General features: G+C 54.6%; 2 protein-coding genes, 5 non-coding genes and 1 pseudogene across 8 annotated transcripts; 7 read left to right on the top strand and 1 right to left on the bottom strand.

Moving 5' to 3' along the window:
- The first annotated feature begins 2,251 nt into the window (after positions 1-2,251).
- Positions 2,252-5,207, top strand: LOC122702138 (annotated as a pseudogene).
- ZNF213 (zinc finger protein 213) lies at positions 5,165-9,208 on the top strand. Its single transcript, XM_043914119.1, has 5 exons — positions 5,165-5,563; positions 6,178-6,301; positions 7,007-7,071; positions 7,276-7,399; positions 7,723-9,208. Exons 1-5 carry the CDS (start codon positions 5,165-5,167, stop codon positions 8,379-8,381), a joined length of 1,371 nt encoding a protein of 456 aa, XP_043770054.1. The 3' UTR covers positions 8,382-9,208.
- An 880-nt stretch (positions 9,209-10,088) lies between these two features.
- LOC122701309 (caspase-14-like) lies at positions 10,089-16,771 on the top strand. Of its 2 annotated transcripts, none has more exons than XM_043914116.1 (11): positions 10,089-10,464; positions 10,544-10,684; positions 10,777-10,972; positions 11,085-11,173; positions 12,066-12,176; positions 12,310-12,477; positions 13,031-13,253; positions 13,575-13,691; positions 14,085-14,159; positions 14,655-14,758; positions 15,362-16,771. In XM_043914116.1, the coding sequence occupies exons 1-11, from the start codon at positions 10,390-10,392 to the stop codon at positions 15,473-15,475; spliced, it is 1,413 nt and encodes a 470-aa protein (XP_043770051.1). In that variant the 5' UTR covers positions 10,089-10,389; the 3' UTR covers positions 15,476-16,771. The 2 variants fall into 2 exon arrangements, with proteins under 2 accessions (XP_043770051.1, XP_043770053.1); XM_043914118.1 differs by having other exon boundaries at positions 15,374-16,771.
- Positions 16,196-16,268, top strand: TRNAR-CCG. The gene has a single exon. It is a non-coding gene; the product is annotated as a tRNA-Arg (tRNA).
- Positions 16,772-18,155: 1,384 nt separating the features above from the next.
- On the top strand, positions 18,156-18,228 carry TRNAR-CCU. Its single transcript has one exon. It is a non-coding gene; the product is annotated as a tRNA-Arg (tRNA).
- A 4,724-nt stretch (positions 18,229-22,952) lies between these two features.
- On the bottom strand, positions 22,953-23,025 carry TRNAK-CUU. Its single transcript has one exon. It is a non-coding gene; the product is annotated as a tRNA-Lys (tRNA).
- Positions 23,026-23,851: 826 nt separating this feature from the next.
- Positions 23,852-23,923, top strand: TRNAP-UGG. Its single transcript has one exon. It is a non-coding gene; the product is annotated as a tRNA-Pro (tRNA).
- A 2,884-nt stretch (positions 23,924-26,807) lies between these two features.
- On the top strand, positions 26,808-26,879 carry TRNAP-AGG. The gene has a single exon. It is a non-coding gene; the product is annotated as a tRNA-Pro (tRNA).
- The last annotated feature ends 22 nt before the right edge of the window (positions 26,880-26,901 follow it).

Here is a 26,901-nt window from a genome sequence, read left to right on the forward strand (position 1 = left end):
TAGATTTGACAGGAAAGGCACTAGGACCATTGTCAATTTTCCAGTACGCTGGGTGAGAAGACAGACTCAGGTCAAAGGATTTGAACATTATTTGCTTGAGATGGGGAAATTAGCTACCCCTGCATAAAGTGCACACTATGTGTGCATGCATGTACTTAGTTGTGTCCGACTCTTTGAGACCCCATAGACAGTAGCCTGCCAGGCTCCTCTGTGCATGCAATCTCCCAGGCAAGAATAAACTCTTAGCAGGCAGTAATGCTAGTTAGGGTTTACATTCTGGTTAAAATAGAGATCCAAAATAAGAGTGGCTTAATCTCAGTATCTATTTCTCTCTTACACCATCATCTAGGCCTAAATCCACCCACAATAATCAGGAATCCAGGCACTTCCATCTTCTTGCTTTGACACCTCTAGCATCAGTGTCATCTGCATGGGTCCATGCCCCCATGTCCAATTCCTGCTAGCAGTTGGGAAAAAGAGAGTAGGAAGACAGAACCCCTTTCTAGTAAGATACATACAGCACATCTGCTCATGTATCATTGTCTTCAATGTAACTACATGGTCATACTTCAATGCAGGAGACTGGGAAATATATATTCAATATTCTTAAGGGCCATATGCCCACTTAAAACTTACTTTTGAAAGGGAAAACTGATACTGAGGAACCAGTAGAGGTCTTTCTTCTTCAAATGAGAATAGATGCTCCATAATACAAGCATGGAAATATATATCAGAGACAAACAAAAAGTATTTTCATTACCCAAGCCAATGATGCCTGTTGTGCTGAATTTTTTCAATACTTATTTCTTTTTATTCATTCATTTATTATTTTTAGCTGCACCAGGATCTTAGTTGTGGCACGTGGGATCTAGTTCCCTGACCAGGGATCGAACATGGGCTCACTGCACTGGAAGTCCAGAGTCTTAGCCATTGGACCAGAGGGAAGTCTCTGTCCTGATTTTTATCACTTTGGGAGTTCTGGACAATGCTCTAAGACAAAGAAAAATAATGAGTATAGATTTTAGAAATGAATATAACTTTTGTGCAAAGAAAAATTTTACTCTTTACATTATATATTTTCTAACTAGAAAAATAAACTAAAACTATCAGAAGGAAAAGAAAATGCAATAAGATGGGTCAGCTTCAATATATATATATATACGAATAATTTACAACTACAAGCAATGCCGAATAGAGTATTTGGTAGGTGTGCCGGCTATTAATTTATTGTCTCTCAGACCCCCCAGTAAACCCTTTTGGTCCTGCTTTGTGATAACGGAGCCGGATTCTTAGACGTTTCTTCTTTGCCAGCCAACTAGATGTTAGTCTTTGTCAGTAGAGGGCGTTGAAAGAACACTAAGGCCACAATGGAAAAAAATGTCCTGTGCCGTTTTCCACTGGGACCAGTAGGGGGCGGCGAGGGAGCCCAATGACATCCACGTCATCAGTCTTAATAGAACAGCCTGGGCTCGTGCCGTCCAGAAAGTTGCTCAAACAAATACAGAAAGATGTATGCAGTAAAGATCTACAAATACAGAAAAATGGACACAACCTAAGTGTCCACGAGTAAGAGACTTTAACTGGAATATGGAAATTTCATGCTTTGGAATACTGTGCAGCTTGCAAGATACGTTTTATTCATAAATGCTGATTTGGAAACATACCTTCGATAGACTTTTGAGCCAACGAAACATTACTTAAATAGAACGGTTCCAGATTTATATTAGAAATATTCATAGAAGTAGAACACTGAAATATTAATAGTGCTTATTTCTGAATGACCTTACTAGAGATCCTTTCAATTATTTTTATCTTCAGTTATTCAACAAATATTGTGCCGGGCACAATATTTTAGGTGATGGAAGTAAAGCAGTGAAAAGTCTGATCTCATGAAAATTATAGTCGAGTAGTGGATTCAAATACTATACAAATACATCAGGTAATGATAAAAGTTAGGAAGAAAAATAAGGCAGGTCAGAGGCATAGCAGCGAGGGGAGGTAGGGGGCAGGAGCTGTTTACATAGGGTTAGGAAAAACCACTTTGATGGAGTGCCACGTGAGCTAAGTAAGGAAGCTAGCTTTGTGGATATGGACACCTTGACAAGTTTATTTTCTTGCCTACACTAAGGATGCAATTCATGCATAATCAAACAACAACCAGACAAGAAAGGATTTTCCACTTCAGAAAAATATTTTGGAGCCTCAAGCCGAGTAAGAGGGTGGGAGCACGGACAGATGTACAGTTTTTCCGATGCGGTCCCCCTGCTTCAGATTCTCCCCAGCGCGGAGAGCCCCGCTGTCCTTCAGTCAAATCTATCGGTGGCCGAAGGCGGGGCTCGTTCGGGGTGATCGTCGCCGACGGCCGCGTCCGGCTGAGAGACCCTGGCCGACTCTCAGGAACAAAGAATCGCTGCCGGAGGTCCCCCGCCCCTCACTGAACTGCTTCCCCAGCAAGCTCCACGCTCCACTAAGAGCGGATGAAGACTTGGGCGGGACCCTAAAAGCTATAAAGGAGTTTCCGAGAGCCGAGCTTCAGCTCCTGGACCACCGTCCCCTCAGTCCTCGACCCACTCCGGAGCGGGAAATGCCGAGGACGGAAGGAAGAGTCCGCTTCGGAGTATCCCTTCCGGCGGAGCTGGCGTCCCACTTGTAGCTGGGATAAGCCGTGTATCTGCCCGCCAGGCCAGTCTTGGCTTCCCCTTTACGCCCTTCTCGGGCCAGAGGAGCACAGAAAAACTGAAAAACTGAAACGGAAGACAGTGCGAGTCTCCTCAGCCTGGGGGAATGGGTGTGGCTGCGTTGGGTCACTGCCTTCTGATTGGCTATCCTTGGGAATTCTGCCCATTCATTGGCCACCCGTCAGAAAGAAGGCGGGTAGAGTGGGAGAACGGCCTCCTGGGGAGTGTAGTGCTTAGTGCGTGCCTCGACGCGTGCGCTATGTCGCTTCCCGGCGGGCCCCGCACGAACTTCCGGCGCCCGAAGCAGGCGGCGGAAACTGGGATCGCCTGGGCGGCTGTGGGCGGTGTGTGTCTAGAGAGGGGCGGGACCGGCGACGCGGCCCGCCGGGCTCCTTAGGTTTAGTACGGGTCTCTGGGCGGCCCGGCCCGGCCCCCATAGGAGGTATAGGCCGAAGGGGTCGGTGGAGGGGCCGCTTGGAGGTGCGGAGGGGAAAGCCTGGGGCGTCGCTTCTGCCGCCCGCCCCTCCGCCTCTCATCTCCGGGCAGGCAAGGCTCCTGGGACCCTGGCGGGGCTCCGGCCGGGTCCGCGCTCCCGACTGCCGAGTCCTGCTCAGCGACTCTGGTGAGTCCCTGGCTCTCTCCGAGCGGAGCCTCCTCCTCGGTCACCGGAGGATGAGCGTGGAGAGCGTACCTTTCAGGGGTGTTGTAAGCAGTAGGAGAATAAAGTAAAGGACGTGCTTCGCGTGTAGTAGAAAAGAATTGGAAACGATCTGAGTGCCTCGCTCAGCTGGGGTGGGTACTCATTGAGAAACAAGTATATCCGTACTGCAGGATCTCCTGGAGTGGCTGATGAAGAAGCATTGTTAGGTAGAAAGGCAGATTACTAAATCGTGTTGCAGTAAGAACTGATTTCTGTAAAAACACGCACAAAGCACTCCCCTCCCCCCCCCCCCCCCCCCCATTTCTGTGGATACATTTCCAGTAATTGCCCCGGGAAATATTTGGGAGGTCAGCTCTCAAGACTGTTAATGGGGGAGCAGCTGCACGTGGAAGGGAAGAATTTCTCTTTGATGTATTACTGTATTGTTTAAACCCCCCCTTTTATTATAATGGTTCATAATCACTTTTTTTCTTGAAACGAAAAGCAATTAAAGGGCTTCCCTGGTGGCTCAGTGGCGAAGAGTCTGCCTGCCAGTACAGGAGACGGGTTGGATCCCGGATCCAGGAAGACCCCACAGGCCCCAGAGCAATTAAGCCTGTGCGCCACAACTCCTGAGCCCACATGCCACGACACATATAGCCCCTGTGCCCTAGAGCCTGTGCTGGGCAACAAGAGAAGCTAGTTCAATGAGAAGCCTGCTTAGGGCAACTAGAGAGTAGCCCCACCAATCTCCACAACTAGAGAAAAGCCGGCGCAGCCAAAAGTAAAATAAATAATTAAAAATACTTTTTTAAAAAGCAATTGTAAAAACCCAAAATACACACGTTTCAGGACTGTCGTGTAGAGTTGCAATAAGGTGTAAGTATGTGTCATGTTCATGTGTATCTATGGATAATGGATGGCTCCAGGTGGTGTCTGTCTTATGGAATTAAGTTTTCAGATTGAGAAAGATAATACAGCACATATATTGTATAACAATAACACTACCAGGAGAATCTGGGACAACACTCAGTAATCAAAACATTAGTTTAAAAAAAAATTTTTTTTTTTGGGAAGCACCACCAAGTTTGCAGAATCTTAGTTCCTCAACCAGCGATTGAACTCAAGTCCCTGGCAGTGAAAGCATCAAGTCTTAACCACTGAACCACCACAGAATTCCCAGTTAAAAGAATTTTTTTTTAATTAAAGAATAATATACAGAAAATACATCAGAAGTTCAGCTTGAGAGAAGGAAATGGCAACCCACTCCAATATTCTTGCCTGGAAAGGTCCATGGACAGAGGAGCCTGGCGGGCTGCAGGCCATGAGGTTGCATGACTGAGCATGTGTGCATGAGGGTGGAGGGAGAGGGGTTGGTAGCAATAAAGTGGTAGAACGGAAAAAAAAAAGTTCAGCTTGATGAATTTTTATGAACTGAACAAATACATTAATATTTCTGCCATACAACATATGAACATTTACATTACCTGGGATAAAAGGAGATTATAAATATGCTCGTCTCACGTCAGTAGACCAGGTGGTGAAAACCTGGGAGTTTGGGATTTTGGAACTGAGGATAAGGGGCCATGGGCCTGCATAGGTAGAAGAGAGAGAGAAGTGTGAGCTAAAATCAGAGTGCCTAGAAAAGGCTTCAGGGTCAGGTGGAGTTGGAGCTAGAGCCCCTGGACGTCCTTCCAGGCTGGTGCTTGCTCATATTCCACCCCACCCCCACTTTCTTGCTCTTTCCCCAGGAGTGCCCGTCCAGATGCCAGCCCCACTGGGGAACCCTCTGGGAGACTGAAGACCCAGGCTGAGGCTGACTGGCCCTGAGCCCTAGGCCAGGGCGATGGCAGCCCCCCCAGAGCCTCAGGACCAAGCCCCTGAGGAGGGAGAAGGGCTTCTGATCGTGAAGGTAGAAGATTCCTCTTGGGAGCAGGACCCTGCCCGGCCAGAGGACTGCGGGGACCCAGAGGTGTGCCGCCGGCGCTTTCGGCAGTTCTGCTACGGGGATGTGGGCGGGCCCCACGAGGCCTTCAGCCAGCTCTGGGAGCTCTGCTGCCGCTGGCTGCGGCCCGAGCTGCGCACCAAGGAGCAGATCCTGGAGCTGCTGGTGCTGGAGCAGTTCCTGAATGTGCTGCCCATGGGCGTCCAGGACTGGGTGTGCCAGCGGTGCCCGGGCAGTGGCGAGGAAGCTGTCGCCTTGGTGGAGGACCTGCAGAAGCAGCCAGTGAAAGCTTGGTCACAGGTGAGAGGCCCCGTCCCACATCCTGGGCGCACCTGGATGGCACGTAAACTGAGGAGAGCTAGCTGTCTCCCTAGAGATGAGTCCTCGACGGGTCAGAGGCGGGGGTGGGGGAGGACACGGAGAGCCGAGGGAGTGTCCATGGGAACTTGTCATAATGTGTGGCCTTTCTGAAAGACACCGTCCAAGTGAATCTGGTTTCTTTTTGGTGACTTTGGAGGGTAGCAGCAGGACCAGAGGGGGCATGTTCCAAGAAAGCAGCTTTTAGCTGCACAGGATCTGCAGACGTTTATTTGTGTTCTTGGGAAGCATCTGGGGAGATGCTGATGTGTTGCCGGGGAGTGGGGTCCTGCCCTTGACAGGAAGGTCTCCCACCACGGCCCCTTGCTAAGTGGCTCTCTGACTCTGGCCTTTGGAGGCTGGTCCTTGCCTCGTGCTTGGTCAGGGACATAGCACTGCCTGGTCTGTCTTCTGGTCTTCCCGGGGGGCCCCGTGCTGACCACCTTGCCCACCCCCAGCCTCCTGAGGAATGTGTCCTATGTCTCCTTCCCAGGGATTAAACTCTGTCTCCCCGGTCTGGTCTCGATGCTGATGAGCGTGTTGTGGTTCCTGCACAGGATATGCCCTCAGAGGGGGTGGAACCCGAGGCTGCAGTCCAGGGGTCCCAGGCCCAGGGGCCTCCCCGGAGGGCGGGGACACGAAGCCGGCCACCTGTACCCTGGGAGCCGCACAGCCGTGGTGGTGAGTAAGCTTGAAGGTGGCAGAATGGCTGGTCAGGGGCCTGAGTCCTTCCCAGGCGTTGCCCTAAGGGGAGCAGGTAGGGTGTTTCTGTTCCAGGAAGGCAAGGGGTGTGTGTGTGTGTGTGTGTGTGTGTGTGTGTGTGGTGTATGTGTGTGCAAGGCGTGTGTGTGCATGCAAGGATTTGTGTATGGGGTGTGTGTGTGCAAGGTGTGTGTGTGGTGTGTGTGTCTGTGTGTGGCGTGTGTGTGTAAGCCATGTGTGGTGTGTGTGTGTGTGTGGCATGTGTCTTGTGTGTGTGTGTGTGACGTGTGTGTGTAAGCCATGTGTGGTGTGTGTGTGTGTGTGGTGTGTGCATAGCAGGTATGTGTGTGTGGCATGGGTGTCTGTGTGGTATGTGTCTGTGTGGCATGTGTGGTGTGTGTGTGTGTGGTGTGTGCATGGCGTATGTGTGTAGCGTGGGTGTCTCTGTGTGTGTGACATGGGTGTCTGTGTGTGTGGCATGGGTGTGTGTGTGGTATGTGTCTGTGGAGTGTGTGTGGCGTGTGTGGTGTATGTGTGTATCTGTGTGTGGCGTGGGTGTGTGTGGCATGGGTGTCTGTGTGTGTGTGGTGTGGGTGTCTGTGTGTGTGTGTGAGAAGGACAGCATGTGAGAGCCCTTGCTGCCGGCCTGGGCTGGGCTCTCTGAGGCTCCCTTCTTCCCCTCAGCCCAGCTTCCAGCTCTTAAACAGGGGAGCACCAGAGAGACGACAGATACCTGCTTTGCCTCTGGGGTGAGTTACCCGTCCCTTTGTCCCTCTGACGCTGATGAGTCCCTGAAATGGGTCTCTCCTTCTCACCAAGGCCTCCTCCATCCATCCTTTTCCTGCCAGGACCCATCCTGTTCCCATCCCAGCGCCCTTCCTATCTCCACCCATACCTGCCTGGGGAGTCCTGAGCAAGGCAACTCTGAGCTGGGCTTCCTCACCTCATTCTAGGGACCTGTGACATTTGGAGACATTCCCTTTTATTTCTCCCGGGAAGAATGGGGGTCCCTGGACCCTGCCCAGAGGGATCTCTTCTGGGACATAAAAAGGGAGAACTCTCGGAACGTTGCCCTGGGTAAGCATTGGGCACAGCAGGGGCCGGGTGGGATCCCAGGCATAGATTGTTTAGGCCTGTAGTTTGTAAGTGGAAGGTGAGGTAGATCGGTCAGGTCTGTAGTTAGTAAATACCTCTGCTGCGGAAGCCTGGCAAACCCCTTGGGTGCTCCAAACGGCTTCTCTGCCGTCATTTTCTCATGTCCCGGTTGCACAGAGGCTGGCCTGCTGGAGCGCAGGGCTGTCAGCCTGAGCGCCCAGGCGCTAGCCCGGAGCCCCGTTCCCACTCCGCTGTGGCCCCGGAACCGCGTGGCATTTAAGAGGCTGCCTACTACCCGCTTGCAGGTTTGGGGCACAGGAGCCACAGTGAGAGGTCCCAGCTGGAGAAGGTGGTGACGGCGCTCCCGGACCAGGCTGCTGGCGACGAGACCACATCTTGGAGGCCAGAGGAGGCCGAGGCCTGGGAGGGCGGAGCCCGGCCGGGGGCGCCCCGGGGGCGGGGGGCAGGGGCGCGGCGGGGCCGGCCGCCCACACGCCGGCGGCAGCTCCGGGACCTGGAGGCCGAGAAGCCGCACAGCTGCGGCCAGTGCGGCAAGCGCTTCCGCTGGGGCTCCGACCTGGCGCGCCATCAGCGCACGCACACGGGCGAGAAGCCGCACAAGTGCCAGGAGTGCGACAAGAGTTTCCGCAGCTCCTCGGACCTGGCGCGCCACCAGGGAGTGCACACCGGCCAGAAGCCCTTCTCCTGCGCCCAGTGCGGCAAGAGCTTCAGCCGCAGCGCCTACCTGGCTGACCACCAGCGCATCCACACGGGCGAGAAGCCCTTCGGCTGCAGTGACTGCGGCAAGAGCTTTTCGCTGCGCTCCTACCTGCTGGACCACCGGCGCGTGCACACGGGCGAGCGGCCCTTCGGCTGCGGCGAGTGCGACAAGAGCTTCAAGCAGCGCGCCCACCTCATCGCCCACCAGAGCCTGCACGCCAAGATGGCCCAGCCTGTGGGCTGAGGGCGGGAGCGGCACCCCCCTATCCGAATTCACCGTCTCAGCGGCGGGCTCCCCACTCACAGAACCCACCGGCCCTGCCCTCCTGGGACCCTGGCTGACGCCCAGGGCATGCAGTCCCCTGTGACCTCGCTGCCAGACTTCTAATGCTCTGAGGTTTTTCTTGCCCCTGGTTTTCTGGAGCCCCAGCACATTGCAGGCGGGTGGGCTGAGAACAGGGGAGAGGGAAGTCTGAGGACTCAGGCAGGGCCTGGAGCCCCATTGCAGAGCCCCCCTCAGCCCTGCTTGGCCCCGTGGCTCTTTGTTCCCAGCCTCTGGGCTGGGTCCATGGGCCAGGCCTTCGGTCCTGCCATCCTGTGCCTTCCGGTGGGAGGGAGGCTAAGCCTCAGGGTGCTGCCGGGGTCGGGCGAGGGATCAGCCCACACCTGTGATGTGGATCCTGGGCTCCACCCCTTTCCATCGCCAGGCTCTGGCCTGTCCCAGCAGCCCAGAAGCTGCCCGCCTCTGCTCTCAGCCAACCTGCCTCCGGCTGAGTTCCCGAGAGTCACCCTCCACCAGCTGGGGAGGGCGGTGTGGGCTGTAGGGACAGAGGCCCACTGTGCAGACTAAGAACAGGGCTGGCCGAGGCCCACTGCCCCCCACTCCCCTGGGGTCTCGAGGTTTACGGTACTTCACGCTGCTGCTCTGTCCACACGTTGTTGTTGACGCCTGAGGCGCTGCAGTCCCTGCAGAAGGGCATTCACAGGGACTGACCACAGGCCCTCCCAAGGAGCTGGCCCAGCTGGCCTTAGAAGGGCAGCAGAAAGGTGAGAATAAACATGAAAACTTCCTCCGAGCTGCTCTTGTTCTTTAGGTGGCCGCTGGGCCGGGGGGGCGGGGGGGCCTGGGCCTCCTGACCTGGTGGTCCTGGTAGCCTGTGGTGCTGGACAGTCATCGGGTGGGGCCACCGTCTCAGCTTCCGGGCGGCCTGGGCCCCAGGGGCATCCCCGTGTCAGCCAGTGCCTGCCCCGTCTGAGGACAGCTCGGTGGGACAGCTGGCACACCCCTCCTTACCCACAGGAGAGTGGGCGGCTAACTGGGAGCTAGGGTTTTCACCGGGGCCCTCCCTCTGTCCCTTGATGAAATCAGACAGCTCGGACCCCGTGACTAGTCAGGGCAGGGGCTTGTGCTGCCCACGGGGGCCCCGGAGCTCTCAGCTGGACCCTGTGCTCAGACCCCTAGGGAGGGAGTGCTGCTGAGATGGAGCGGGCCCCGTGCATCCTTTCACATCTGACCCTCCCCTGCCTGGCCCGGGCCCGGGCCCCTGTGGAGCTGGTGGGTGTGTGCTGAGATCACCTTCTACCCCGCCAAGGCCTTTGCAATTCAGCAGGTGGTGGCCTCGGGGCCACCTGCGAGACTGGGGGTGAGCCGAGGAGGCAAGATGTGTTGTCCCCCAGTCTGTGCGCCTGCCTCTCTGGCCGCCATGTAACCCAGGCTTCAACCCGAGGTCGCTGGATGGACCCCATTTCCCTGATGAAGCCACGGGGCTCTCCCTGGAGAGCAGGGTTCAGCCAGGGGTTCCTGTCTCTGGGGCGGTGCCCTTCACTGCTCCCCATGCCCCCAGGCTGGCAGTTGCTGTGTGGGCAGGCTCCCATACGTGCCCTGAATGAGTGAGTAGGGGTGGGGGGTGGCGGGGGCAGGGAATGAATATTTTCGGTGCTGGAGGCGGCTCAGAAGGGAGACACCAGAGTGTAACGAGATCAGATAGCAGGTGGGCCAGAAGCTAAGAATAGACTGGGCACAGGCTCCTGGCGCAGGTGGGGGTGTGTTAGTGCCAGGCAGGAAGTAGCCCATGGGAGCCAGGGAACAGCAGGGCCTGGGGGTGTCCAGGACCCAGGGTTCCAGGGCAGGGGTCAGAGTCCAGCTCCGCTCATAAACAGAGCTGATGGGATAAGACTCGGAGAGAGGCCGGGCCTTGGGATCCAGAGCATTGGCACTGGAGCTGTTTGAAGGAAGCCCCCACGTCACCCCCATGGCTTTCTTGGTGGCTGGGATGCTGCAGGTGGCCTCGCAGGTGGCTGATGCTCGGGAGAGCCTGGGAAGAAAGGTAGGTGCTGGCTGGCCTAGCCCATCGCTGGCTCCCAGTTGAACCCTACCCCGGCCCAATTCTGGCCTTGCCTTCCCAGGGTAAGTACAGCGTGAAGGGCCCAAGGGTGGCCCTGGCCCTCTGCAGCCCTGAGGTGTCAGCCTCTACGGTCGCTCTCCTGGAGGGCGTGTTCCAGACCCTGGGCTTTGAGAGCTGCCAGAGGCAGGAGTCCTCCATCCAGGTGAGCCCTCCCCTGCCCCCCGCCCCCGACCTCTGCCCTCAGCCCCACCGGGGGCCTCCCTGCACTCAGGCTGGCACTCACTTCTGCCCCAGGGCTTCCGTTGGGAGCTGACGAGGTTCCGGGAGCGGCTGGATGCCCATGGGGGCCCGGTGGGCTGTGCTTTTGTGGCCTTGGTGGCCCCCCGCCGGCAGCTGAGGCAGTCGCAGCAGTTGTTCCGGGAGCTGAGCCGCTGCAAGGCCCTGTGGGGCCGCCCCAAGGTCTTCCTGCTGCTCTCCAGTGCTCCCGGGGGTGAGCGGGCCGGCCGGGGCTCCTGGTGGGGGCCGGACAGAGTGGGGGTGGGGGTGGGCAAGAGGGCCGAGACCTTCCCTCCAGGCCCGTGTACTGCTGCTTCTCCACCCAGCTGTCCCTGAGCCTGGGGCCTTCCTCGCCAGCCTGGGCGAGCTCTGCGGCCGCCATCCTCACTGGTCACTGTTGCAGCTGCTAACAGAGGTGAAGGCCCAGGAGGGGCTTCCTGGAAGGGGGGACGACGGCGCCGATGTGTTCTCTAGGGGGCCAGAGAAACCACCCAGAGGGAGGGCCGCCAGGAACTGGGGAGGCCGTGACCCTGGCCCAGGTCTGGTCTCATCCCCACCTGAACCCATTACCCCCCATTCATGCCACAATAAGGCTTGTTGTCTACACACAGCCTCTAAGCCTCGCCTCCCACCTCCTCCCATGCCTGTCCTAACCCACTAAGGGCACCCCAGGTTTTCCAGCATCTGCTCTGCTCCGTGCCTGTGCCCAGGCTGCTCCCTCTGCTTGGAGTCCCGCCCCCACCCACCCCCGGTCATCCCAGCCTGGCACAGACCCTCCATGCGTCGGCTGTGCCCCTCATCACCCAAGGGCGGATGCTTGAATTCCCATCCACCCCTGTTCATGCTCACCTGGCTGTGACGGTCCCATCAGACCTGTGGGTCCCTGGGGATCAGGTCTGGTCTTGAGGCCCTAAGTTCTCACTGGGCAGTAGGTGGTCATTGGCTGACCCCAGAGGTGAGGGTGGGCCCCAGCTCTGCTCCACAGTTCTCCCTAGGTGGTGCCCACCCCATGGGCCTTCCCGGATGGGCCCTGACCCGCTCTGGGAGCACTCTGCCTCTGTGCTGGGCCAGGGGGCAGAGTGGCTAATGGCTCAGCCACTGTCTCCCTGCGGCCACCAACGTTCTGGAATTCTGTGACCCTGAGCTTGACTAGGACCTCCCTCGAGCCTTCCCTTTCTTTCATGTCTCCTCCTCCCTCCATTCTGGCAGGGAATCCCAAAGAGCCTGGCCAAGCTGTGCCCTGGAGCCAGGGCGCCCCCATAGCCCACCCCCACAGAGCGGCCGCCTGAAGAGTCCTCTGCCCCTAGGTCTTCTCCAGGACAGCTCAAGAGTCGGCAGGGGCTGCCTACTGCCCGGTGCTTCGGAGCTCCTTGCGGGGGGCACTGTGCCTAGGGAATGAGGAGCCCTGGGGGCCTGAGGTGAGGGGGCAGGGCGGGGGTCCAACCACATGGCAGCAGTTTTGAGTGCGATGGAGGCGTGGGGAGACCTGGGCGGGGACAAGGAGCCGGGAGGTCCTCCAACTGCGTTGAACCCACTTAGTCCTGTTTGCAGCCAGAGCCCGGCCCCAGCGCTCAGTATGACCTGTCCGGGGCCAGGGCCGCCCTCCTGCTGGCTGTGACCCAGGGCCGGCTGGGGGCCCAGCATGATGTGGAGGCACTGGGGGGCCTGTGCCAGGCCCTGGGCTTCGAGACTGCCCTGCGGACAGACCCTGCAGCCCAGGTGAGGGGAGCCCAGACCCACTGGAGGAAGGGTGCCCCCACGGGGCCCTGGGGACTCTCTCCTGGGCCTCGTACCAACCATGGGCAGGAAACGCACCCCCATCCTCCCTCTTGTATGCACGCATCTTTGCGAACCCCCTTCCCTAGCCCCTGGAAGTCCAGTCTCTTCGGCCCCTGCCGCCTCCCACGCTGGCCCCTGCTCAAGGCTCTAGCTGGACCCTCAGGCTTTTCCTGGGAGGGTCTCTGGTTCCTTCCCAGACAGCTGTCAGCTCACTGCTCTCCCCTCATGGCTCTTAACTTTTTGGTGCAACTTCTCCGTGGCGATCCGAGAACCAGCTGCAAGAAGCTGGACCCACATCTCCTCCAATGAGTCCGTGATAGGCTTTGCAGCAAGGGGGGTTGGTTAGAAAAAGGTCTTGCTCCCCCCCGGCCTGAGGCTGGCAGGAGGTGGGAGGTAGTGTGGGCTGAGGACTACAGAAACCACCCAGAGGCGGGGAGCCAGGTACTAGGGAGGCCGTGACACTGGCTCAGGCCCAATCTCATCCCGTCCCCAGGCTTTCCAGGAGGAGATGGCCCAGTTCCGGAAGTGGCTGGACGCCCACAGGGGCCCCGTGAGCTGTGCCCTTGTGGCCCTCATGGCCCACGGGGGCCCTCAGGGGCAGCTTCTGGGGGCTGACGGGCAAGAGGGGCATCTGGAGGCGCTTGTGCAGGAGCTGAGCTGCTGTGGGGCACTGCAGGGCCGCCCCAAGATCTTCCTGCTTCAGGCTTGCCGTGGGGGTGAGCAGGCCCCCGGCCCACCCTGGAGGCCCGCCTCCTACTGCCCTACCTCTCCTCATCCTGCGCTCAGCCTCCCAGGACTTGCTGTTCACCTCCTCCAGAAAGCCTGAGCACTGCCCTTCTCCTGCCCGCCTCCCAGCCTCTCCTAGAGGTCATGTCCGTGAGCCTGAGCCTTCACCCTCAACACGTGTCAGTCAGTGCTCTGAGTATTTCCAGCCTGGCAGGCCGGCCCAGAAGCTCTGGGGGGTGGGGGCTGGGGCCCTGGAAGCACCCCGGGGTGTCTTCGGAGTGAAAGGACCCAACTGTCCCCTCCGTCCCCAGGGCACAGGGATGCGGGAGTGGGACCTGCAGCTCTCCCCTGGTTCAGACGCTGGCTGCGGGCACCTCCAGCCACCCCCTCCCAGGCCGATGTCCTCCATGTCTGTGCTGATGAGCAAGGTGGGTCTGCCTACCTGAGGGCTTGGATAGGGCTGGTGGGGAAGCTGCCAGGAGGGCATTTCTGGGGCTCTGAGCTGGGATCCTGCTGCCACCTCCCTCCTCTCTTTGCCAAGAGGACAGAAAGGGAAACCTTCCTAAAGGGTAAGGACCTTTGAAAATTGAGAGTTTTTTCCCCTACTTGAGCCCGAAACAGCCCTGGAGACAGGAAGGGAAAATAGCTCTTCTCAGGTCACATAGCTGGTAAGTGGCAGGGCTGAGATTTGAAATCAGATCTGTCTTTTCTGCCCTGCCCTCTTTCTACTGCCTTGTATGCCCTTGAGCCAGACTTGAGGGGGCCCTCGGGGCAGATGGAGTCCCAGGATGCTGGGTAAAAGGCGTTGCTCCCTCTTGCAGGCAACTCCTCCAGGGGCCCCACTCCAGGGAGCCCTAACCAAGCAGATGTGCTGATGGTCTATGCAGCCGCTGAAGGTAAGGTCATCATGAAACCCAGTTACACAGAGCCCAACCTCCTGGCCAGAGATCTGAAGTGGCGTTAGGGACATCTGGGGCTTGGCTGTTGGGGTGCAGCCACATTGCAGTTAAGCCATCTTCCTTCCATATTTATTATTTGTGACAATAGTAACATGGAGCGCACAAACCGAGGGCTGGCTCTGCTAAGCACTCGACTTGACTCCTCTCCTCTAGGTTGTAAGGTCCATGCGGGCAGGACAGTTCTGTCTTCCTCAGGGCCTGGCACGTAGTGGGTTCACAGTGAATGTTTGTTCCACATTGAATCCATGGTATATCCACTCCACAAACATTAAGCAACAACTTGATCCAGAAGCAAGAAGGTGCTGCTCCATACCCCAAGCCCTGGGGTCTTGTGTACTTGCCCCCACTTCCACTGACAATAGGCCCCTGGGGACTGGAAGGCAACTGGGAGGGGACCAGTTGTGACCTTCTGGCCCTGGTCCCCTGACCTAGGCTGTGTAGCCTATCGGGATGAGAAGGGCTCAGACTTTATCCAGACGCTGGTGGAGGTCCTCAGAGCCGACCCCAAGGCAGACCTCCTGGAGCTGATGACTGAGGTGAGTTGCAGGGTAGGGAGGGTAGCTTGGGGAGAGGGGCTGGATTCAATCTTCTTCTCAACTCCGGTGTTCTGATCACCTCCTATCATCCTTTTGCTGAGGGAGGAATTCCTTTGCCCTCAGAAACATGAGATGTTGAACACAGAACACCTGACACCAGACAGAGACACGGCCAGCAGTTATTAGCCACATATGCTCACAGCTGGGGGCTAGGACACCTCAGGCCATGCAGGCCACTCAGGGTTGCCTTGGGGAGCAGAGAGAAGCAACAGGGGCTATAGACTCAGGCCTTGTAGACACAGGACATGGGGTACTTGTTGCAATAATTTCACATGTTGGCAGGGAACTGAAGCCCTTCAGGACGATAGCGGGGGTGGAGTGTATCTGGTCTGGTTGGTGGGGGAACTAGCCGCAAGGGGGGCCTTCCCTGATGGGTGGGAGGCACATCTGACAAGAGCAGGGGAAACCGCAGGGGCCTGTGAGCCCCAAAGATGTCAAGGCAGCACTTGAAACTTCAGGCCTCGCAATACACTGGGTGCCAGGCTGGGCGCGGGCGTGGGCAACCTGGCCGTCCCAGGCACAGGCTGAGTGTGATCCACACAGGTCAATCGGCAGGTGTGTGAGCTGGACGTGCTGGGTCCCGACTGTGATGAGCGCCGCAAGGCCTGTCTGGAGATCCGCAGCTCCCTGAGGCGCCGGCTCTGCCTGCAGGTCTGACCACCCCCGCGGCCACCCAGGGGTGCTGACAGTGGGGGGCCGCACACCAGCACCACCAGTAACCCCGTCCATCGCTCGGTTTCCTCTCCCAAAAACGGCGCGATAGCACAGGAAGCTCGGCTGGCATGGAATAAACGTGGTGATCGCTGGACACGTGAAGAGCGCTCGCATGCAGGGAACTAGGACAATAAGCGAGATGATGTATGGAGCGCCGGGCACTTCGGAGGCCGGGCCCATCGAGGGAAGAAGGGGAGGACTAAGAAACCCCCACGTGGGCTAGGCGGCGCTGGATGACCTGGGAAGGGACAGCCCAGGGTCCACAGCACTCTCCCAGCACCCCCACCCCACCCGCACCACACGCTGGGGCCGCGGACGGGGTCGGATGGCAGGTTTAGTGGTGCTGCGATAGGGGAAGCAAAGGGGCTGCGGGAGCAGCGGGCAGCCCCGCCCCAGCGTGGGCCTGGGGCTCGTGGGAGAAGAGATCAGGAATTCTCGGGACAGGAGGGGCTTGGGCAGCTTCACGCGGCCTCGAACTCTGAGTTGCATGGCCACCTCAGCGGCGCTCAGTTGCGCTGCTCAGCTGCGGGCTCAGAGCCCGGCTCACCAGGAGTCCCGGGGGGCAGGGCGCCAGACCAGTGTGCGCATGCTCATTCGGGGGCGGCACTGCGCAGGCGCTTGCAAAAAGGTTTATGAGAAAAGCTGAGAGACTGTTCTGCGCAAGGCCGCGTGGCCTAATGGATAAGGCGTCTGATTCCGGATCAGAAGATTGAGGGTTCGAGTCCCTTCGTGGTCGTTGCAGGGTTCAGTTTTCTTCCTTAGATTTAAAATTTTCCGTGTCTCCCAACTGCTCCTTACGCAAGCCTAGGACCCTCTGGCTGTCAGCCACACTCCCTCCTGCCCCTCAGATGCATCCCTGATGCTAAGGGGCTCGGGACCCAGGGTGAACCCTTGGGCACTGTGGGGAGACCTACGCTGATCAAACCCGGGCGGACTGCTGACCCTGGAACCCCGGCCAGGAGTCCCAGGAGCCCAGGGGCGACTGGCTGCATGAATATAGTTCAGATGACTAGAACTGCGACAGATGAGGGGTTGGACTTCTGCGGGGTGGCCCACCCTCAACGGGTCAGGGGCATTTAAAAATATAAAAGAAAGAAAGAAAAATACAAAAGAGTATTGTGATGAAAAAGTTTTGGAAATAGTAATGATGATGGTTGCGCAATACTGTAAATGTAACTGATGCCACTAAAATGTACACTAAAAATGGTCAAAATGGCAAATTTAATGTTATGCATATATCTAAACACTAAAAAATGTTTTAAAATTAAATAGATTATTTCGATTTCTTGCAGTGAATATACCCTTAAATGATTAGTGTGAATGTATATTTAAAATTTAAATGTAAAGAATATGCCCAGGATTGAGCCAACATTTTACCCAGAAAAAATGACTGTCCCTGCAGAACCAAGTTCTCGCCAAGGAATTTCTGGCTAAGTGGAATGACCAAGGCGATGGGACCTTCTCCCCCCAGGGAAGACGCTGGGGGAATGGCAGATGAGCCTGTACCCAGTGGAGGGTGCAGGTAATCTTGAGGTCATGGGGAGTGTCACTGTCTCCTTTTTCAGTTTCGTGATGTTTCAGTGGTTTGCTAAGGACTCATAAACAAAAGAGAAGTTTCACTAAGATAAACATTTTAATTATTTCCCGCACTTTTACTGAGATGTAATTGACATACAGCCCTGTATAAGTTTAAGGTGTACAACATAATGATTCAATTTACATACATCACAATCATTATCACAATCATGGTTTAGTGACCATTCATCATCCTTGTGATGAGAATTCGGGATTTACTCTCTTAACTCTAAAGATGAGCTGTTCTAACACAGCAGTGTTAATTGTCTTTAGTATGTTGTATACTGCGTCTCTGGTACTTCTTTTTGCTGGAAGTTTGTACCTTTTGACTACCTTCATCTAATTCAGCTCGCGCCTCCCCCGACCCCACTTCTGGTAACCACAATGTCAAATATCTTCGAGAGGGGAAAGAATGCCCATCTTCTGATAGGAGAGTAAACGCCGGGCTCTCTGATATTACAGTTCCACACTCTACACACTGAGCTAGCTGGCCATAACAGAGCCATCACGGAGGGTCCTTAGGACCAAGACCTAAGGCCACTGGGCTCTGCTAAAAACCGCCTAGACTTGGGACTATGAAACACTCTCGGTCTAAGAGGCAAGGTGGGGAGAAGGATGAAGGTCATGACCGACGCTTTTCCCAAGCTCCCGGCTGTTCCCTCTCTCCCCTTCAAGCCCACATTTTGCCTTAGCGAACTCCTTCTTGATGCTAGTTCTCACGGGACGTAGATTCTCCTAAAAGAAGGGGGAAAGAGCTCGTCCGGGATTTGATGCCCAGACTTTCTGCACCCTAAGCGAGGATAGTATCCCAGTCAAGACAGCGGAGCTAACTGCTACCCTAGGTCTTTGAGCAGCTTCCTTCGCGCATGCGCGGTCTCCCCGGGGTCCCGCGATGCTCGGGGGCGCGCAGGATCTGAGCGGATGTACCAGTAGCATACGGTTGTTAGGAGGACCAAAATCAGGCCAAACTGGAGCGGGGACGCTGTACGGAACCGCTGGGAGGTACTAGAGAGACTGGTCTAAGACTGTCGAACAAAGCCTTTCGTCAGCCCCGGTGGCCTAATGGATAAGGCATTGGCCTCCTAAGCCAGGGATTGTGGGTTCGAGTCCCACCCGGGGTAGAAAGGGTTGTATTTTAAACCTTCTAGAGGAGGGGGGAAAAGTTAAAAGAAGTCGGCTGTCTACTTACCCGAATCGGAAATTAAGCGCCCCCCGGGGGGCTACTCAACCAGCCGTCACCCTGAACTGAAGTCTAGCAAGCTTTAATTTTCCCATAAAGACATGCACGTTTTCAGATGTCAAAGGAGGGCTTGCATTCTTTACGTTGTTTTAACAACCATCCATTCTACTTGATATAGAAATATTCATTTTTCTAGATGTATTAATTGCATTATGGTTACTTATATTTTTTTAAAGTCTTTATTTTTTATAAACCTAGTCAGTTATTTAGAGATTAAATTATGTGACAGCCAATGTGCTTTAAAATAGTGGGCTGGGAAGTGACTACAATTAATAGTATTGTACTGTATACATGACATTTGCTAAGAGAGATCTTAAGCATTTTTATCACACACATCAGGTAATATGTGAGGTGATGGATGTGTTGAGTAACTTCACTGTGGTAAATATTTTACAATGTAAATGTATATATCAAACCGTCATTATATACCTTCAATATACATCATTTTTATTTGTCAGTTGTATCTCAGTAAAGGTGGAAAAAAAGATAATGGACTGGATCGAGGTATACACAAAACAAGTTTTTCTATGAGGTGATGTCTTAACTGAACACATTATATTATTTTTCTCTGCTTTAGTTCTTGCTTGAAATAGTCCATAATGAAGTTTTCTCTTTTTTTAATCCATGCAATCTATGCGTTCATCCTCAAGGTAGTAATCTCCCAAACTTCAGGGCATGGTGGAGAGTAAAATTAGAAACCTCTTCTACTACATACCCACAGAGGAAATGATCGCTGAGGCTTTGTCATATGTGTATATGCAGAGATATTACTTTGCCGTCAAAGGTCCATCTAGTCAAAGCTATGGTTTTTCCAGTAGTCATTTATGGATGTGAGAGTTGGACCATAAAGAAAGCTGAGCACTGAAGAACTGATGCTTTTGAACTGTGGTGTTGGAGAAGACTCTTGAGAGTCCCTTGGACTGCAAGGAGATCAAACCAGTCCATCCTAAAGGAAATCAATCCTGAATATTCATTGGAAGGACTGATGCTGAAGCTGAAGCTCCAATACTTTGGCCACCTGATACAAAGAACTAACTCATTGGAAAAGACCCTGATGCTGGGTAAGACTGAAGACAGGAGGAGAAGGGGATGACAGAGGATGAGATCGTTGGATGGCATCACCAACTTGATGGACATGAGTTTGAGCAAGCTCCAGGAGATGATGATGGATAAGGAAGCCTAGTGTGCTGCAGTCCATGGGGTCGCAAAGTGTTGGACACGACTGAGCGGCTGAACTGAATTGATATATCTCATGGGCTTCCCCAGCGACTCAGTAGTAAAGAATCTGCCTGCAATGCAGAAGCTACAGGAAATACAGATTCGATCCCTAGGTTGGGAAGATCCCCTGGAGACAGGAATGGCAACCCACTCCAGTATTCTTGCCTGGAGAATCCCATGGAGGTCCATAGCATCACATAACTGAAGCAACTATATATATAGTATATATGCACATAGTTCTCTTTTCCTTTTAAAAACCCTGAATGAGACTCTTCTGATCCTCCAGCTCTGGGCTTACTTCTCCTACTTTCCCAGGCACCTGGGGTCCCGTCATCCCTTCTCCAATCAGGAATTTCATCTCAGTGCAGCATCTCCCACCATCATATGTGGCCCGCAGAGAACAGTGACCACAGAGCAATCCAGCTGCCAGTGTTTCCCTCACTGACGTCTCTCCCTGCCTTATGAAAGGGAGTGTCCTCGGGGCACTCTCAGTGGGGTGGTGGGTGTGCTCATCAAATATGACAGACTCACTGCAGCATTTCTATCTTGCAGAGTCTGAGTTCATTTCTTTACATGATGCCAGGGACATGCTTGAATCTTAATCCCCTTAAACATAGGCCACCACTGAGTTCAGTGCTTAGCCAGCCAACCAAGAAACATTCAGCTGCATGAATAGCATTTAAACACAGGTTTTAGCCACTCCTTTGCAGTCAGCCTGCTCCCACGTTTCAGGAGTGTATTATCCTCTGCCATTTAATAAAAGATCTGTCTGCTAAATAAAATTAAGAAATAAACACAGGCTTGCTGGGAAGTGTGACCAGAGTAATAACTTCACTAGATCCAAAAATCCCATCCCATCCTCTTAATTCTAACATCCTCAGATCCATTCCCACACACATTCCCTAGTTTTCTGCTGGCATAATTCTTTTGGCATATGAATGAGTTCCTCCCAGGCCAGCCTTTGTACTTGCTCCTTCAGTGTGCTGATCTAACTGTAGTTATGGGACAACCAGTGTTAGAGGGTAGCAAGGCTGGCTGGTGTGGGCTTTGAGGAGAACTCTCCTCCCCTTGCAAGACAACCGCTCCAGGTGCAATTATTATGGGATATTCAAACACAGGAAGGCTACTCTCCCCAGATATCAGAGAACAGTCTGCTTTCACTGGCAAGGGAGACTCCAAGTGACTCAGGGGTTCAAGATCTCAACTTGGTCCAAGACGACCTAAACTTCCCCAGGCTTTGGCTCCACTCCTTCATAATCAATGCCATGTCTTTCACAGAAAAGATCTCTCGAGGCTGTGAACTCAACTTACAGTGTCATCCCACAATATACATCATTCAGTTATGTGTTTGATTTTCAGCATTGTCAGCTTTGCAGCTATATGATTATTTTATGGCAGACAGAAAATATCCCTGGATCTCTGGGCATGACTTAGGCTGAAAGTTTAAAGGCCTGATCTTGTCATTTTCTTTCTTCAAACAAACAGGCGCACCCAGGGGAGTCCTTCTCATGTCACAGTCCTTGTGGTCACCTCTACTGCTGCAACAGTCAAGTGCAGCAACCACGGGGTCCCCCAGGGCACCCGCTTCTGTCGGCACTTCATCGTAATCAACCAAGTGATAGGCGGCTTGCTCAGGTGCTGCTCCATGTCAGGAGTTACCAGTATACCATTTCCCACTGGCAAGGAGCTCAAGTCCAAATTCATTACTGAACCAGAGCCCAGGAAGCAGTCAATAAACCCATTTGTTGGTGGGGGGAGGGTGGGAGTAATGGGAAGAGGTCGTTAAAAGGATACAAAGTTTTAATTATAAGATGAATAAGTTGGGGAGATCTAATGTACGGCATGGCAACTGTAGTTAATAATACCCTATTGTATACCTGAAATTGTTAAATGTAGAACTTAAGTGTTCTCAACACATACACACATACACAAAAGGTAATTTTGTGAAGTGATGGGTGTCCGGCTCGGCGTGTGGGATCTTAGTTCCCCACAATGTTCATGAACTGAACACACACCCCACAACTCCCATCCCTCACCTTGTCTTTAAAACCTTTCCCTGAAAGCCATCTCTGGAGTTTGAACCTTCTGAGCACTAGCTGCCTGGACTTCTTGCTCAGAGTCTGTAATAAACTCCTTCACCATGACTCAGCATCAGTAGATTGGATTCACTGCACGAGGCTGAGCCGACACAAGTTTGGTTCCGTAACAATCTCATTCTTAGAGTGTTTCCAACCATTTTAGGACATATTTCCTAGAAAAGCTGAGACAGGGATTTTTGTGTAATCAGTTCGAGAAGGCAACACTCTGAGGAGGCATCTATAAGGGAGAGGAGGACGCAGGATAGACAAATGGGCTAGTTCTTAAATTTATCTCTCTGGCTTCATTGTGGGAGCCAGTTCTTTACAATCAATCATAATCTGTCCCTAACTTCCCCCAGAAAGACAGACTATAACAGAACTCTGATAAGTATAGTCGGGTCCCTCTCTTTTGGATGAATAGGGTACCCCAATCCAGCCACCAAGAAAGACATGACCTGGCAGGCACCTCCCCAAGCCCTCTCCTGCCCCCCTCTTACCCCCACATTGGAACCTGGATCCCCAGATGACCCAACATCCTGAGAGCCTCAGGAGTGGCATTGCTAAACTTTCCAGCTGTCCTGTCTCACTCTCAGAAAGGAACTCACATTTCCCTCACTGCTGCTTCTTGGGAAGTGGGGGACCTCACCTCTATCTGAGGTATCCCACGACTGCCAGCTTGCTTTCTACTTTAGAAAGGGGAGAGGGGCTGGGACAGGAATGGATGACCAGATGAGGGTCTCCCTTCCCTGCTCATCTCTGCCAGGAGGGAGGAAAGCCGCAGGGGATGCAAGTGGGGACACACGGGGCGGGGGGTGGGGCTCCTGGCTGGGGCTCACCCCTGGATACAGACGGAGCACCACATAGGTCCCCACGCAGGGCCAGAGTTAGCTGAAAATCCATCTCCAAGTCTCCTCTTGTTGCTGTCGTTCAGTATGTAGAACTGAGACTGATCTCATAAGAAAGTGGGTTCAAGTCCTAGTTTGGGGGACAATTCTTGGCCTTGCCAGGATCTCAGGAATTTGAAAAAAATTCCTAGAGGAAGATCCCACGTGCGGTAACTAAGACCTACTGCAGCCAAATAATTTTTTTTTAAGTTCCTAGAAAAGGATCACTGTGTATCAAACTTTTAAATTCCAAAACACAAATAATGAAACAAGATGCTATGCTGAGACTCAGCGTGCCAGTCTCCCTGGTCTGGCAACTTCGAACTCAGGAAGTAGGCCCCGTGGAAAGAGGATTAGTTTATACGGACCTTCCTGCTCTCTAAAATCACCTTTGTTTAGCTGTAATACCCTAGGGGCAAAAGCTGCGCCCAACGTGGGGCTCGAACCCACGACCCTGAGATTAAGAGTCTCATGCTCTACCGACTGAGCTAGCCGGGCTGATGCAAAGAGGAAGCTACAATTCTCCTGAACTTCGCTGAACCTAAAACTGGTAGGCACACGCTCTGAATCCCGCGCACACCGTCTCCCTCGGTTAGGGTGTGGGAGGTGCCGGGTTCCAATCACAGACGATTTCTCATTTTCAAACTCTCAACCCCTTTCAGGAGAGGTAGCATTAAGCCGATCAGGAAGGCTTGATGGCCTCGCCGCCGGGACAAGCCGGGAGACCTTCCCTCCCTGGAGGGTGGGGGTGGGGTGGGGGGATGTGGACCCCTTGCTTGTGCAAAAATTTGGAGCAGCTGCCCTTCCGGGAGAAGTGAGCACCACCCCCCAGTTCGGACCCCTACATCAGGTTACAGATTCGTGAGGGTTTCCTGCAGCCGAGCCCAGACCAGGAAGGACCCGGAGAAGCTCGAGGGTCACCCGGGACCGGCCGGCTGGGAGGTGACCGAGTCTCATTCTCCTTGTGTCGCATGTTGGGTGAAATTTCTGCCCTGGGGTCCACCATGAGAGACCACATTCGCCCGGCCGCACGGTCTCTGCCCCCTGCTCCTTGTCACCTGCCCCCTCCTCTAGCTGCTGCGGACTGGGTGGCCTTCCTGCAAGCCAGCGAGGAGGGGCGGAGTTCTGGCTCCGCAGCCCGGGGGCCCAAGCGCGCGGGAGCCCCCTCACCCGGAGGTTCGGCCGCGCTGCGCCGCCTCCTCTCCTTCTCCAATCGAAACCGAAACCATCCCCAGGATCTGGCTGCGATTCTCAGCCTGGGATCCGAAGGCGGAGCCGCGGTCTCAGGCCTCCAAGGACAGACACCAGAAGTCGCTACAGCACCGGCTCGTTGGTCTAGGGGTATGATTCTCGCTTTGGGTGCGAGAGGTCCCGGGTTCAAATCCCGGACGAGCCCAGTTTTGTTTTTTTTTTTGTTTTTTTTTTCCCGCCCCCTCAGACATCGGCTAGTTTTCGGTTTGAAGACTCCGGATCTCTGCGGAGTCCTGAGCAACGGAATCGTTCCCGCCGGCCGCGATCCGATCGTCCGCGCTCGGTTCTGTTCTGCCAAGCGGCCGTCACTGCGCTGGGTCGCAGCAGGGGCGGCGGCCTCCTCGAGCCTTGGGCCTGGCCCTGGGGGAGGAGACCGAGGTGGCTCAGTCTCGGCTCTCGGGAGGCCAGACGGCCACTGGGCTGGGTGATGATCGGCCTGGGCGATGATGTGACTTGCTGCGTGTGTTTATACTCTGGGTAATAAACTCAAATTTTATGACCCAAGTAAAGGACAAGCCCACGTTTCAATGTCTTTCCTATTTGAGGGGCTGCCCAAAGGGTCTTCCACGACCCAGGGAAGGAAGGAAAGGCAGAGGAGACTGCGCGTGGGGCCGCAGACCACTAGTCTCCACGGGGTCCAGGGGGCCGTGCTCCAGACACGGGGTCTCCTCTCCCCCTAGAAGAACCGCGGTGTTTTCATAGGTTTTATTATTATTTTCTGAGGCCAACTGGTCCAGCCACTGAGAAGAGGGCTTATTACAGTTTCCAAGAGGAGGTGGCACGGCTCCGTGTGGGGAGGAGGGACGGGACGCACCAGCGTCGGAAGGGAGAAGAAAATGAAGGCAAGAGACTTTCTCGTGGTTTCAGGGAAGGTGAAACAGGGAAGGCAGGGAAGACAGGCTGAAATGGCTGGCTGAAATAAGTTCAGTGGGCTCGGGGGTACAGGTGCTGTCCCTGGTTGTCTGTCTCCTGGCCTTGAGGTGATTCTGCAGGGGGATTGTGGCCCAGAGGGTGAGAGTTTGATAAAAACAGGTGATCGTCGGCTGTGGACCCTGGATTGGTTGGTTTATCTTTGAAAAATGCCTGCTGACACAGAAATTGCTTGCTATCTCGAACAATTGACCAGATCCATGGGTCTGGAAGACCCCCTGGAGTAGGAAATGGGAACCCACTCCAATATTCTTGCCTGGAAAATTTCCATGGGCAGAGGAGCCTGGCGAACTACAGTCCATGCAGTCGCAAAGTGTCTGACAGGACTGCAAAACCGAGCACCATTGACCAGGAGGAAGGTTCAAGAGGGAGGGGACATATTCACTTACGGCCGATTCACGTTGATGAATGGCAGAAACCAACACAATACTGTAAATCAATTATCCTCTAATTAAAAATTCAAAAATAAAATTTTAAAATGTTAAAAAAAAAAATGAATTGACCAACCTTGGGAGAGGCGTCTGCTGCAGAGTCAGCAAGGCTCCAGATAGCTAAACAACAGAATACAGAAAAGACATGGCTGATACAGGAAGGGACTGAGACTTTGGTTGGAATCTGAGGGCCCCCAGTCTGGGAGGCTTTCTGATCCCAGGCCCAGAGTCAGACCTCCCCAGGGTATTAAGGCACAGAGCCCCTGCCAGGCAAGCTGCCACAGGACCAGAGCTGACCAGCACATGCAGAGGGGGCAGGGGGCTGGTGAACCCCTTCTCTGATTTAATTGCCCTGGTTTCTCTGGTTAAGCCTGGAGTCTTGCATGCTCGGTGCCCCTTTCATGCCTCCTGACTCTCAAGTCCCCTAGTGAGTGCGTTTCCTGAACAGAACTCCAGTTCAAAGGCCTCTCTGGCCTTTGATGCCTAGTGGGCATCAACCAGGGTAACCAGGCTCCCTAACCAGCACTTTCTTCCCCTACAGACAGAACCTTTCAAGACTCCCATTCCTTGATGGGAAACCACTACTGCCTCCACCAGCAGGTCCGCTCCTCTTTGTATCAGGGTGCCCCTCCCTCCGACCTGCCTCAACCCCCTCCCCACTTGGGCATCCTAGGTCTGCTGTCCTCTACAGCGAGCCCCAAGTCTAGGTCCTGCCTGCAGCTGGGATCTGACTGTCATCTGTCCAGGGAACGGGAAGTGGGCACTGCAGAGGAAGCTCCCTATGGAGCTTTTTGGCATCAAATTTGGCATCAAATCCCCAAGGAGCCTCGTTTGCTTTTTCTGACCACTTTAGGGCTGAAACAGAACCCCTGGCAGTGCGGGTGTGGGTCCTGGGCCTGTGAGAATGGATCATGGGGCAGGTGCAGTGGGTGGTGGACCCAGACCCGCTGGATGTGAGTGGCCAGAACAGGCTTGGACCCTGAGGTCAGGGGTCTTGTGTGTGTTCAGTGGACAGGGAGGCACCATGACCCAGGTCACACCAGTGGCAACAGCATCTTGGTGCATCTTTTCTGAGCAACTTCCTCCCTTATCCTTTTACTCCCTACTTAAACCACCACCTTTCGCCGGGGCCTCTTCCTGGCTGCGGTCTGCACTGGGATTTGAGTCTGGGACTCCAGAGGTGGTTCTCCGGGCCGGACCAGCTGTGAGATTGGCAACCCCTCGGCAGGTGTTTCCAGTGGGTGCTGGGGGAGCCAGGTGGTCCCGGAAGCGTCTAGGAGCCGGCGATGTCGAGGACGGGATCCAAACTCTGCTCCCAGCTTCGCTTTGCAGCCCAGGCCTCAGCCCGGTGACAGAAGGCGACCTGGGGGCGTTCTGCTGAGCTGATCGCCTCAGTTTTCCTTGTACAGAGAACGAGAGGGGAGGAGCCAAACCCTCCAAAACCTGCATTGGGACGCGCCAACTTGGAGCCTCAGCATGGGGCAACGCGGGACGTCCCATGTCCCACCCACCCCCACCCTACCCCTGTCCACGGAATCAAATCCTTCTACTCATGACACTCATGGGGAAAAGGGAACCATCCATGGACGAGGCAACAGGGACAGTCCCGGACCAGGGAGGACAGAGCCACGTTGAGCTCAGCAGGAGGGGATAAGGTTCTTGTCGTGTGGCTCGTTGGTCTAGGGGTATGATTCTCGCTTAGGGTGCGAGAGGTCCCGGGTTCAAATCCCGGACGAGCCCTGCTTTTAATAAACGGCTGTAT

The sequence above is a fragment of the Cervus elaphus genome, chromosome 10, assembly GCF_910594005.1.
Source record: "Cervus elaphus chromosome 10, mCerEla1.1, whole genome shotgun sequence".
Classification (NCBI taxonomy): Eukaryota; Metazoa; Chordata; class Mammalia; order Artiodactyla; family Cervidae; genus Cervus; species Cervus elaphus.

Coding starts and splice junctions, on each gene's coding strand:
- LOC122701309 (XM_043914116.1), top strand. CDS start 10,390: ATGGCTTTCTTGGTGGCTGGGATGCTGCAGGTGGCCTCGCAGGTGGCT. Junction 10,465..10,543: donor GGGAGAGCCTGGGAAGAAAG/GTAGGTGCTGGC, acceptor TTGCCTTCCCAG/GGTAAGTACAGCGTGAAGGG. Junction 12,478..13,030: donor GGACAGACCCTGCAGCCCAG/GTGAGGGGAGCC, acceptor TCCCGTCCCCAG/GCTTTCCAGGAGGAGATGGC.
- ZNF213 (XM_043914119.1), top strand. CDS start 5,165: ATGGCAGCCCCCCCAGAGCCTCAGGACCAAGCCCCTGAGGAGGGAGAA. Junction 5,564..6,177: donor CAGTGAAAGCTTGGTCACAG/GTGAGAGGCCCC, acceptor GTTCCTGCACAG/GATATGCCCTCAGAGGGGGT. Junction 7,072..7,275: donor ATACCTGCTTTGCCTCTGGG/GTGAGTTACCCG, acceptor ACCTCATTCTAG/GGACCTGTGACATTTGGAGA.